Source organism: Haliaeetus albicilla, chromosome 18 (genome assembly GCF_947461875.1).
Source record: "Haliaeetus albicilla chromosome 18, bHalAlb1.1, whole genome shotgun sequence".
Lineage (NCBI taxonomy): Eukaryota > Metazoa > Chordata > Aves > Accipitriformes > Accipitridae > Haliaeetus > Haliaeetus albicilla.
In genome coordinates this window covers 6,844,003-6,858,198 of record NC_091500.1, presented here as the reverse complement: position 1 = coordinate 6,858,198, position 14,196 = coordinate 6,844,003, and the positions used below count along the sequence as shown (strand labels likewise).

At 37.1% G+C, this 14,196-nt stretch overlaps 1 protein-coding gene across 2 annotated transcripts in view; it reads right to left on the bottom strand.

Annotated features, from left to right (window-relative positions):
• Window positions 1-14,196, bottom strand: part of CD2AP (CD2 associated protein) — an 84,532-nt gene that overhangs the window by 23,295 nt on the left and 47,041 nt on the right. For both annotated transcript variants that reach the window (XM_069805653.1, XM_069805654.1), the window contains exons 5-8: window positions 12,808-12,928; window positions 10,106-10,290; window positions 6,359-6,467; window positions 2,229-2,320 (exon numbers count right to left, since the gene is read on the bottom strand). In XM_069805653.1, coding sequence (XP_069661754.1) covers window positions 2,229-2,320; window positions 6,359-6,467; window positions 10,106-10,290; window positions 12,808-12,928 — 507 coding nt within the window. The remainder of the gene's footprint in view (window positions 1-2,228; window positions 2,321-6,358; window positions 6,468-10,105; window positions 10,291-12,807; window positions 12,929-14,196) is intronic.

Below are 14,196 nucleotides of genomic sequence, written 5' to 3'. Positions count from 1 at the left end.
TTTGCTTTTACCCACAATATAAAATAATTGTTTGTCTGAAATATCACATTTATAAGAGGAATACTTTGGCCACCTTAGCAAAAGGCAACAGCTACAGAACAGATCAGGTTTGGTCACTTTGTTTTCTAAAAAGCAGGATGAAATGATATTACGTCATATATAAGATAAGGGTATAAGGATAAGATCTGCAAAGGGAAGGAAAGTACATAAACCCAGTTATGACCTAATGCACAATATTCAATATTCTCAACTTCCTTGACCGGCAACTTATTCAGTAAATACTTCAAGCGTCATTGGAGTAACACACAATTCTACTAAATAAAAATTATTCTGATGTGACTGATCAGGTCCACTGCTGTGAAAAGGGTGAAGATGCAAGAGCACATACCCTACTGAGGGAAAAAAATAACCACAATAAGACATAAGAAAAACAAATCAAAACAGAGAATTAATTCAGTGGCAGAGAAATCCATTACATGATCTTATTGGACCAAGGCCTTACTTTGTCCATAACAGAAACTATGATGTTATTTGAATATTTTAGCAGCATAAATAACAACTTTCCTCTGTGCCTCAGATCCAAAATACTGCAGATGTCACTCCTGCATACAAGTCCAAGTGGATCACTGCTGATAATGTGCCGCTGTTAGCAGCGCTAAGTAGTTCATGCCAAAGTTCAGCACAAAACAAGGACAATTCAGCAATCAGTTCAGCTAAGCACTGAACAGGTAAAGGAGAGGAGGAAAAATAAAATATAAAAGAATTTAAAAAAAATCCCACCCTACATTAAACTGAAGAAGGAATTGGCAGGAAAAAGACCTGAATAGGTGATTAGTGCTGAAAATAAGTTTGCTAAAGTTGTCTTTCATTTCTCCCTCCATCACCCTTTCAATTAAGTACTACAGAGTCCGATTTCTGAACAGTGTGCAGTCATGAATGGGATAAGGCATCTATTGCTAAACTTCATTTAGCCAGTGCTGAGGTATACTACAAAGTCAGAGAAACTCTATCAAAAATGATCATATACAGAACAAACTGAAAAGAAAAGGCCAACAGGGACAGGCTTTACATGAAACTTATGTGGTAGAAGAAAAATACCTTAACACTTGGCAAGATCAAAACCCCAGACTGAGGCAGCCACCTGAAAGTTATATTAATCTACTCAGACTTCAGAAGATGATTTTGGAGGGAGAGCTCTGCTCTGGATAACTCTTCTTCACTCCAGTTTGGACCATTGGTTTAAAAAGGACACAGAGGCAAGAGGTTCAGTGAAGATGGGGGGCAAGAGCCGTTGCATTTTAAAAAGTGCCTTCCACAACTACTCTTTTCCACTGTAATTAGTCAATAACAAGAAAATGGATATTAGCAGTATTAAGAAAAGCAGCCATCTTTTCCATAAACTTAAAATCCTCCTAAAGAAAAAAGTGTTTCTTTTCTTCTGCAACTGTGCAAAAGCTGAAGACAAAAAAAAAAAAGAAAGAAACTTTCCACTTCTTTTAGGCAAGTTGTTATTCCTTAATATAGCAGCATATAAACCAACAAAAGACTGCAGAATACTGCAGGGAAATTAAGTATGGGTAGGTTCATTTCTTGTCTAAAACCATCTCTGCAACAAGATAACCTTTGAAAAAGGTGTTTTCAATATTCAACACAAATAAGGACATTCAACTAAATAATCACATTTCTCTGAAGAGCCAGACAGTATAATTAAATTCTGTATGGTTATTCTGAAATACCAAGCATCTCTTAACACCTGGACTTCATTCTCCTACTGAAAACATTTGCTCATTTTTTTTTTCATAGTACCTAGATCAAAATCAGTAAGTACAAATCTTAATTTCTCACCTTTTAACACAGTAATACTTCCAACCACCACCTCTAGGTCAGCCTGATATATCACCAGAGAAAAAGTACAAGTTCTGAAGGTAAAAGGGCTGTTTGCAAAGCTTTTCCAATTTCCTCACTGAAAAGGCATTTGGTACTGGGTGTATACTGATCCGACTGGCCTGTGACGAATATAAGATAGCTTCCCACTCTGGAATGATCTTTAAGGACATCTGTATCTCCACCAAGTGTAGGAGTGAAGAGTTGACCCTCACATGAGACAAATCAGTCTACAGGAATATTCACTCCAACAGACTCTCCTGCTTTCACATTTTCCACATTACCTACCTGCACAAAATCCACAAAAGCTATATAAAATTGTTACAGCAGATCGAACATCTTACCTTACTGATTATTTGAATGATCTCGCCTTCTTTAAAGCTGAGTTCATCATTTGAGCCTTCGTAGGAAAATATTGTCCTGCAATATTCCTTGGCTGAAACAAAGCAGCACAATTAACTACATTTCATACAATGGGTAGTAACATACATAATACCAGCTCACTTGTGCTGTGTGAAAGGAGAGCTCAGAAATTAACACTATAGTCATACTTCCCTTCTAGACCAGCCATCTGAGACTGCTTTACAGATGTTCACTATGCCATTCATATCACAAGAAAAATAAAATCATACATTTACAGCGTGATGGAAAGAAATCTTTGTGCAGTCAGTAGTTTAAGCTCTAAAACATTTTTATCCACAACAGCAACTTAATTTGGGTACTCTGAGTTCAGAGGGAGAAGAGAGGAGCCTCCTCTCTTGTAACAGCCTATCTAACCATCCCCATAGCATTATATATTCAATTTTGAGCTGCTTTACAGAAAAATGGTTTCAAGTTTTTTATTGAGAGTTTATATGAGATTTTTATGATCTCAAAATTAAACTAAATTTCAAATTTACATTCCTAATTAAATACATGCAATTGTTTCACGTTGACATAATTTATTAACAGCTACAACTACAGAAACTTCAAGTACTCAAGCAACACATTTGCTGAAATTCTGCAGTGAAATCAAGCAATTGAAGCAAAGGAATTCCTTGGCTAAGCACCTGAAACCAGAGCTCGTCTGAGTGACCAACTCAGACAAGTTACAGCCTCATTTGCAAAAGTAGAAAGAATAATTCCTTTCTTTCCATTTGGTACAGTTCAATAACTAATCCATTTAAATTTGAGATAATTTCAGGTGAAAAAGCAGGACGATTTACTTTACTTTCCAATGCTAGAATAAAAATAACATGAGAAAGGCCAAAATACCTTACATAGAAGTCTTAATTGCAAAGCATTTTTTGCACCTTTTTTAACCCCAGCACGCTGAAAATTATTTAGCGGATTAAAAGGCTGGATTTCTGTATCTGACAAATTAAGGAAGAGGAAACAAACAAAAAGGACTCTAACATGCTGCCATAACCTATCAGGTATTTGGCACTGATAATACACACAGGTGAGCAGCTGCATCAACCCCCAGTTAGACAGCAGCACATCAAGTCCTCATTAGGATTGTCTGTAAGTCAACTTGTTAATGACTAACTCTTGCTGGATGGTAAGAAAACGTGAGTTGCAGTTGAATCATTTTGTTGTTGCATTTTGTTTAATCAAGATACAAATCTTTAGCTAAAAAAAATGCATAAATTGTATTCTTAAATAAAAATCTACCTTGGTCAGTGCCAACCACTATGCTAAATGCAAAAGTATGCCAAGCTTAAGAGATAGATACATATCTAGATAAGTATAGAGATATATAGAGATATGTAACCACATGAGTAATCCTAGGTACAAGAACTTGCATTATTTTACTCCATCATCTCATGATCAAAAATGCTCAACTATAGATTGACTATATTGTGGTTTTTGAAGAATTACCGAAAAATAAGCAGAACCATGTCAAAAAGATGAATGTTTAAATCCAGGTCTGGGGCAGAGGGGAGGAAACCACAATGACCAAAAAAAAAAAAAAAAAACTCAACAGGTACACTACCAATATCTATCAAATTCAGGGATTTTATTCATTAGTAGTGAGTAAGTGCAACACAAGTGGAATACATTTCTATACAACTTGATTCTGTAAAAATACATGTATTTCCTTACTGCCTGGGGATTTGGTCAGTACAGCTGAACTACTGAATCCTTCCTTTCTCTCCTCCTCCTCCCTCAAGCACTTCTCCCCTCCTTACATACACCAAGTCCCACCCAGACAGAAAACCATGCCAGAACAGGGACCTTGCACTCTGCTCCAGCTGCCAGGAAGGCAGAAGACAGGGAACCCTGCACCCTGCCAAGCTCCCCATATGTGGAGGCTGCAAACCCCAGCAATCAGCACGACCCGAGAAACCCAGCCACGGATGTTAAGAGTACATTCAATTTGCCACTTCAGCATCTTATTTTGTGAGCCTGATACTCTGCCAGTAGTTAAGATGAAGGAGTCCAGTTTAAATTTCCAGCACTTAAATCTATGAGGGCATTTACAAAACAGTAAATCTGAACTTCAGTAAATATTTTTAATAAAAGGTAGTTTAAAACTGAATCTTTTCCAAAGACTCGGGACTAAGAATACAGTAGCAGGAATCAGAGATGTTGTATAATAACATAATGAGGGGAAAGAGGGGTCAAAGTGGGATTTATTTTTTTTTAAAAACAAAATATTTTTACATACTTGCACAAGCCCAAAACAAGCTTTCCAGAAATAGCAGAGCCACACCAAAATAAGCCACACTAGTCTAAACATTCTAGAGATCTCTGTTTATTTGCTAACATATTGAACAGTTTATTTTAATCTTGCTCTCTCAAAACTGAGGATGATATACATAAACTATAATAAGGCCTACATTAAAATAAAAACAGTAAGGAAGAAAGCTTAGTTTTCTTCCAAAGGTTACAAAATGTTCGTAAATAGTGTCTATAGGTATTATCTACTGATGTTCTCCTACAGCATCTATTACTACTATATTTAAGTTCCTCTCTGATGTGTTAATTTCTCTGGGGAGCAGAGACTTAGCACGGCTACTGGATTAGTCCAATTTCTATGCCTCTAGCATAAGGCGCACGTGAAATTATGAAAAAGAGCTAAATACTGAATATTCTGAGTGTTCAATACTGAATGTTCACATTCAGTAGACTAGAGTTAATTTTTATGCAAAGTTTTAGACAAATCGAATTTCACAGTGTTCAGGGCTGCACATTGTCTTCCCGGCTCTTCCAGCAATAGCACTGGAATGGTTCAAAAGCAAGATCCCAAGACTATCCCAATTTTGAAGTTTAGTAAAGATTTCAAAGTTGCAAGTAAGCATCAACTTCCATCGAATGCATGGTACATAAACTTTTGATATACGCTTTACAATTGCGAAACTTAAGTACTAACTACTCTCAAGCCATTACATCAAACACTTCTTGACAGTAATTAGCTGTTTGTAAACATGGTAATGCTATTTATAGCTATCCAATTCAATAAAGCCAAAATATGGCTAAAATGGCAGGAATGCCCTATATACTGCTATACATACAGATAAACTAGGGCTCCAACTAACAAACCTGCCATTTCAAGTGCCCTGTTGTGACAGATTACACAACTCCTCTTAACTCTGCCTGAACACAGGTAAAAAGTCAACTGTTTGTTGCAGTTTTCTTATTTCTGCAAATTGTGCATTCTATATAAAACAACCCACTTACACCAAAATAAGGTACTTGCCCATAAAACAAAAATATACCTGAAATTACAATACAGAAGTCAAAAAAAATGTCTGCTCAGGAACCAGGTGAAATGAGCTCTCTACACATGACATAATTGAAGTTAATTTTTTATATGGGGTTGGCACTCCTACAAGATGTTTTGGGTTGACTTAAAAATATCTCTCTAGATAGAACTATGCAATTTGGTAGTTAAATGAAGTCATAAATTCTTCAAGATAACAAAAAAAAAAAAAGAAGTTATTATAAACAGAACCATAATGGAACTGGATTATGTAGGGAACAGACTTCAACAAAACATAAGCACCAACTTTCTGATGCAAGAAACTTTGCATACAGTTACGACAGCACGTTAGCAACTCCACAGTAAATCCTGAGCCTAGAAAGTAACTTCTATAATCTAGGGACAGAAATTGAGTTAGGGGACTGTTCCATAGCAATAGATTTCCAGCATTCCATCTGAACACTAAAAACTAGGCAGAAAGTCAGTCAGTTTGAGCATGTAAACATGGCAAATTAATGCAAAGGAACTGCTGCAATAAAACTTCATACCCCAGACTTATTTTGTTCTGGGATACAACCCTACAAGTGTTTTTGATTTCTTTTCCACAGAAATGCAAACAAAAATTCCTTCAGACTCTTTTGCGTTTGCATAACTCCTCAAAGGTATGGAACACTACACAACAACCCAGTATACACAACAGTTTAAGATTTTAACACAAAAAAATTGACAATCAAATACTTCTCTAGAGAGGACTACCAAGTAATAGATGTAAATTTCTATCAGCCTTACCTTTTGGTTTACTTTCAGCTTCTGATTTTATTACTTCTGATGAGCTTTCAGTTTTTGTTGTACTGGGAAAATTAATTAGCTTTGTTCCAGGGGGGTGGTTAGGTAATGGCTATATGAATGAAAAAGAACTTTGTTAACAAAAATTTGAGTTTTAATTTTTATTAGGCTACAGAACATACTCGGGTTTTTACTAGCTGAGATGATGCAAATGACCACCTCCAAGAAATTCATCACTGAGCTTTCCCATTAAGTACTTAACTTGCTGTCATTACTTGTTTACAGCCCCTGCAATTAGAATTTTGTCCACTGATTAAAGACAGAGCACAACTTTCAAACCAGAAGCCAATCTCAGGACATTGCCAGATATATTTTTGCAATCGTGTTTCAGCAGTTCCAAGTGTTACTCTTCCAGTATCCTGAAAATTGCCTCCTCCAGCACAGAACAGAAGCAGTTATTTAACAGCTCTGATGAAAGCAACTCGCTGATCACACTTACTTTGCACTGGAATAAAGCTGGAATATTCAGTAGCCATACACCACCTCAGCTGAAGAAGCAATCAGATTTTAACTACTCAGACAATTGTAAGAACACACGAAAACCCATCCCAGCTTCCCTTCACTCTTAGCAATTCATACAGAACAGAACAGCTAAGTGTCACTAGAGATTTCTGCTGAACCAAAAAACCACAGAGGCATCGTAACCAGCAACAAGTTTCAGAGTTAACATCTAACTAAAACAATTGTTCATATATATATAATATACACACATATTATTTTCCACACACACCTCCCAGGAGACTTACTGAGCTGCCAGGAAGATTCAGAGAGCTTCAGCTGCATCCACTTCTTCACAGTCCTATAAGCTACAATCATAGAATACTATCTCACAGTCAGTACTTACCTGAGCAGCCCTAATAGTGTTACTGATGTGAAAAATCCCATTGCCTTTAGTAACTCTGTTCATTTTCATTTACAGTTAAACTTCACAGGCTTTCTACTGTCAAAGAAACTAGATTTACTCTCCTTAAAACCAGGTGATGCCTCTGGGCTGGTGTTTGGTACTTCTAACATACCATAGAAGAAGCCACAGTCACTTGGGACATTCTTGGAATACATATGCAATTTAGCTCGCTCCAGAATGCTATATGAAGGAAGCACTAAAATAACCCACCTATGAGATTAAACAAGTCCAACATGGAAATAGTTCTCTACATTTCCCCCTTCTAAAACAAGATGCAATTAGAAGGACGAGGGGAAGTTTAGGCAGGCGGGGTATAAATAGCCTGAGCACAGGGCAGGATGCTGGGGACCAGCTGAAACTATCTCCTGCAGGAGCATATATACTCTTGAGCACTTCAGATACATCAGTGCTCAGCCTTCCTGGGCTGAACAGTCTCTGAATTACCCAAGGGAAAAAAAAAAAAGCCCTCTCTACTCTAGAGTTTCCCCGATGACAGCTTTTTTTCTTACTGGCTTAAAGACTGAGATTGTCCTTCAGACATCCCTCCATCTAACTCCAAAGAGAGTTCAGCACAAATCCAAAGCAGCCATCCATTTCCACAAGACCTTAATGAGAATTATGTCCCTAGGGTTCTCCATGTTTTTTCTTAAGTCTGTCCACCTTTGGGATGACTTTGGCAACAAGCTTAAGTAGAATATTAAGTGCTAAACTCGACTGTTTATTTCACTGTCTTTAAGTTACGCAAAACTGTTCTCTCACTTCATTTCCCCTCTTGCTGAGAAATGGCCTACAACAATTTTCCAGACAAGCCGAACAACAAAACAGAGTGCCAACATATTTTAAACACAGTCAAATAACACAACTCAAAAATGTCTGAGCAGACTTTGTATTAATTGAACATATTCTAGATAGGCTCTTTATACTCCCAAGTTACAAGGCAGAAAGTATGGAAATGTGCCTTTGAATGATCAATCACACGACAAGAAAACAAACTGAAAGCTAGGTACTGAAACCCTAGTCTAACAGCATTCACATGAAGATGTAGTGATCCCACAGACTCCTACCTGAAGGGACAAAGCCTGGAGAGAACCAAGGAAAATCAATGTGCCTTCACAGAATCACAGAATGGTTTGGGTTGGAAGGGACCTTTAATGATCATCTAGTCCAACCCCCTGCCATGGGCAGGGACGTCTTTAACTAGACCAGGTTACTCAAAGCCCCATCCAACTTGGCCTTGAACACTTCCAATGATGGGGCATCCACAACTTCTCCGGGCAACCTGTTCCAGTGTCTCACCTCCCTCACCATAAAGAATTTCTTCCTTATGTCTAATGTAAATCTACCCTCTTTCAGTTTAAAACCATTGTCCCTTGTTCTGTCACTAATGACCTCAACAAAAAGTCTCCCTTCACCTATATACTGAAAAGACTGTGTAAGGTCTCCCTGGAGCCTTCTCTTCTCCAAGCTGAACACATTCCTCCTCAGGAGGTAACAGTCCCCAAGCCTTAAACAGAAGGCAACACACTCGTAACCTTCACTTCCTCAATCATTTGTGTTTTGACTGGACCACAAACAAGGAGGACACACACCATGTCTATAGGTGGATAAGCACTGCTCTTAGCACCGCTGCCAAAGGAAAACACATTCAAGGAAGGCTCTGTCCCTACCTTTTTCCCAGGCACTCACCCCACCTCTTGCCCTACACCATTACAATTATTTCCATGGCAGCAGAGGAAAGCAAATCAGTCAGCAAAACAGCTTTAATGACCACAACCCAGAGATGAAAAGGTTTTAAAAGCTTTCTTGAATTGATCACCTGAGTAAAAACTGAAACCCTGATTATCTCAGCTGCCTTTAATTTATCAAAAGCTGAAAATCCATATATAAGCTCCTGGTATAAACGATGCATAAGTTCAAGATAAAGGACTAAGCATCACTGCTGTGCCTCCAAGGGGTGAGACCGCTCTTGGGTTCAGATCAAAATAAAACTCAAACTAAAGTAATTCCACTATCATCACATTATCTGCTCTCTCCTAAGCTTTAAATTCGATACAGAGAGCAGAAGTGCTCCTTTTCTCCACTCACTCATAAAAAAAGGAGGGAATAGAAAATGAAAGAGGATGCAAAACTGTAGAACAGTATTTTTCAGGCTTACACAATCAGCAGTTTATGTAGCTTATTAACCCAAGACACGACCAAAGCCAAAAGCTCAGCAGCATTCACTGAAGGTAATTTACGTTGGTTATGACAGTCAACACCCACAACAGCAAATTCAACATCTGCTAAAACTTGAAAAAAATCCCCAAACCAAAAACCTCAAGAAACCCCCAAAATTCCTTGTTTTAAAGGACAAGTTTAACTTGTATAGGAAGACTTAACAGTCTTGTCCCAGACTATATATAAAGTCTGTTACAAAGAGAACTACAAGAGACTTCATACTGTAGATGTGTTTGTGAAGTTAAGTCTTACAATACATGGCTTTGAAATGACAGTTTTTGTATCAGCTTGGTTTTCCTTCTCTAATGTTTTAAATACCAAGACATTCAAATAGACCTTTTGGAATCAATGTTAAATATAACTTAGCATAAAAGAAGTTTGAGGGGGGTTGTTTTGTTTTATAGACAAGAGCCCTGCAAGACGATTATGGTCCGATTATGGAACAATAGTGACAAATTTTAAAATGGCCAGCGTATTCAGCATCTGTAAGATATTATGTCTTCAGATGCCACATCTTTTAAATTATTTGTACAGGAAACCCAGAAATAACAATACGAACCACTACAAACCTTATCTTGCTTTTTATCTTCTGATTCATTAATGGATAATCTTGTCTTAAGTTTCACTGAGCCTTCTTTAAAGATATCTCCAAACCCAATACCTCGGATTTTCTTTGGTTGTGCTGGTCCAGATCCAGCTTCACTCCCATTTCCTGGAGAGGCCACAGGTGAGGTAGGACCACTGAAAACAGGCTCTGAAAGTAAAAAAAAAAAAAAGTTGTTTTAACATCTGAAATCTTTTATTTGCTCTTCTAGGAAAAAAGTGGAAGTAACACAGCTGTGTGCACTGCTCTTGCTAAACAACTTTTCTAGGAACATTATTGTAGCTGTAATACCTCACATTTGTTCTAGTTTTATATTTAACATAAGACCATTTGAAATAACACCGGTATTGCAACTGAATACTCTGGCAACTAAGTCATTAGATTGCTAACATTTCTTGCTATTTCAATTATCACAGAGGCTCCAGTTTTATGAAACATTGCTTACATATTCTCTGAAAATGTGTATTTAGTCCAACATTTAAAAGCTTGTCATTTGCACAACTATAGCTGCTGAAAGCAATAATCAATAAAGGTCCATAATGAGTCCAATCATGTTTCAACAGCCACAGGAAAAAACAGTGTGTTTCAGTAGTAGAGTGATGCCTCTCAAAGCACCAAAGTGAAATTTTCCTCTTGCTGAAAATGAACTATCAAAAATACCAGAAGTTTCTTGCAAATTTATTTAAATAGCTTTTTAATCTGATAACACTTAAAACCTATTTTAAATTACTTAAGCATTCAAATCAGATATAGTTGAGATTAATCACCGATAGATAACACAAGTATTTTTAATATTTTCTATATATACAAAGTATATACTTTGAAAAAGTATTTTTCCAGTTTTAAGGGACAACATCTATCCACCCCCAAAAAATGTAGTTCAGAGAAGAACTTAATTTAGGTGTTAGGAGCTTTTTAAGACTGTTCTTTTTGTTTGGGTTTGGGGGTTTTGGGGTTTTTTTATTTTATTTTTAAGTTACAATCAAATCTGTTAAAACCTACAAGCTAGTATTCATGGGCAGATTATTTCCATGTGCAGAATTCCAGGAGACAGTCATATGAAAATAGACAGCTTTTATAAACCAAATTCAAAATAGCCTCCACATCTTTTAGCCTCTCAGTTAAGTTCTTTTCAGTGTATGCACGCCTGGGAATTGCAATAAAAATTAAAGCATCTTCCCTTTACCATAAATTTAAGGGGCTTTGGTAATACCATGAACAGGTCTTACACAATACATAGCTCTTGACTTCAATTTCTCACCTGTTCTCAACCAAGTTACTCTTCACTTAGTTACATCCCTCTTAAATACCTAGAAGAATAGCTAGACATTTCATTGATGAAAAAAGTCCAGGTTGCATGTTTGAAAGACCATGGCTCAGTGAATGGGGCATTTACTGTTTTCCAGGAGTGAGGAGAGAACTAGCAGATATTTGAGATCCTGACTGTGAAAGTACTGAGCATTAAATATAAACCCTGTGGGCGTGAGGGGCTGAAAATCATAACCTGTTAGTTACTGAAAGAAAATACAATTACTTCAAATTACTGTTCAGTCCCACTGATCTCAGTATTCAGGAGTTAAAACCAACACATACCCATTTGTAAACTCATCTCACCAGACCCCACTAAACTCAGGGAACTTGACCTCCAAGGTGACAGCCACTGGGCTATTTGGGACTGCTCAAGTCAAACAACTCTTGTTTTACACTACTGCAATTAGTTCCACAATTTGCCAAAAAAAAAAAAAATCCAAGCCAGACTTTTTTTCCTATCTCTGAACAAACCCTTGTTAGAAACAATCAATACTGAACATCTTGTAAATGAGGGCACACATTACTACAAGAAGGGCGGGGGGCACAGAATAAATCACTTTTTCCCTTGAATATACACAACTGTCTTCAAGCATTGATTAACTTGTGTCAAGATGTTGTTCCCAAAGAACACTCCCATTCCAGCAGTATCATATCCCAAGTCCGAGCCTTCAAACTGGTCTTCATAGACAGAATGCCTCCAAAGTGCAGTTTCAAGGGAACAAAGTAATTTCCTGTAAAGCACGCACTTGCCTGGCACCACTCAACCCTCAACTACTGTTCAGCCACAGACCATCTGCTTCTGCCTGACCTATACAGTCATAGCCACAAAGGAATGACTAAATGTAAATACTGCCTTAAAAATATTTTATTGTTCGATTAAAAAATAATAAAGAATCAGGGCCCCCTTCCCAGGATTCATTTTAAGTTGAGGCTGTTTTGATTCAATTCAAGTTTTAATTCTCAACTGACATGGTTAAACACTTACATTTTCCATGTCAGAGTACTCACGTCTATGAAAATAAGACTGGAAAAAAGCTATTAAACAGAATAATAATTTTATATCCAATACTAAAAAAAGCTCAACACTGAATATTCTAAAATTTCTAGTGATAAAATGCCAGATATACATTCGCAAGATCAAGACCTTGATTGCAATTCTATTTAAAAAGTGTATTGGGAGCAAGACAGGTATCTTCATACTCAGCATCAATATTTTCTAGAATGAAATTAAATACTTACCATTTTTAGGAAGATTGAATTCTTTACAACTTTTGTTGTACTACAACTGTAATACTCCAAATTATACCTGAGATCTAAAATGACTTTGCTAAGGGTTTTCAACAAACAGAATACCACCTGTGTCATCCAGAGCGTCCTGTGTTTCTCCATCATCCATCAATTCCAATTCTTTCACAAAGTTTGAAGGAAACAACCCTGCCTTGCCATTTAGTGTTCCACTCCACCAGCCTTCTTCTACCTGTATAGAAATATTTTGCACGTTACCAATAAAGCAAAAGGAAATTCCTATCAATTCCATCCATACTTTACCTATGAAACTCTACAAACAGCTTTCTCAAAAGTTCAAATGACCACGATTTCTCTTTAAAGAAACCTGCTAAAGATGTAGAAACAGTAGGCAAAAAGAAGAGCAAGAAAATTATTCACTGTCACTTCAACCACTACAGCAATGATCCTGAAACACGAGACTAGCCTCATGCCAATTAATTCAGAAGAGCAGCAAAATGTTCATCAATTTTCTCAAGGTAAGACAGAATAACAGGCATTTTACATCTAACAGAAGAAGAAAACATTAAACTGTTTATGAAATAAAGATGCAACTTTTAGCCTGGCTTTCTAAGGAAATTTTTATGTATTCTTGCTGTCCATCTGTCTTTTCTTCTGTCTTGTCCAGCTTCCTCCAGTCCTGTTCCCACTGGCCTCATATCCATTGAGCAGCTTTGAACAATTTTGATCAAAAGACACAAGTTTCAAAGATATAATTTCTACAGATAATGTTGGGTAGAACAGAGAAAAGTCCTTAAGGACATCACAGTGAGACAGAAAACTAAGCTATCCACTCCTTCTGGCAGGAGGCAACTGGCTGAACAGCATATACCTAGCTCTACATGTGTCAGAAGGTACAGATACGTTCCCATCAGAGCTGGCCAGATGACGAAGGTAGCACAAGGATTTTGTGGCGGCACACAGAAGTGCTAGGGATAGAAGTCAGTTGGATGCCAAATTTTGTTGTTGTTGGCTTTGCTGTTCACAAAACAACTCATTTTTCATTTTTGCACTGGAAACAAACCTGTTCAGGAATTAGGGAACATAATGACTCTAATGCTCAGTTATGTGCTTGTATTCCTGGTGTGTCATTTACACTGCAATACTTCGAAGTTTAACGGAACATTTATCTGGAATGCCCCATGGTCCAAAGCAGAACAAGCAAAAGCTGGGCATACATAGCTAAAGGTGTAAAACAATGTCAGAAGACTAAGAATTGTGCTTTTCAAATTTATGAACAGTTTTCAAAATGTCTTAAATAAATCAAATGTATTTGCCTAATGAGCACTATTTTAAAAACCGTAAGATAAATTTTCAAAATATTTCATTTTGATTGCTGTTTTGTGGCTGGAAAGCTGTTTTTAGATAAGAAAGAAAAGCAACAGGGAAAAAAAAAAAAAAACAGCAGTTGTTTACATAATCTTTTTTTAGCCTTGTTTTGTAGGTCACTATGCCTGACAC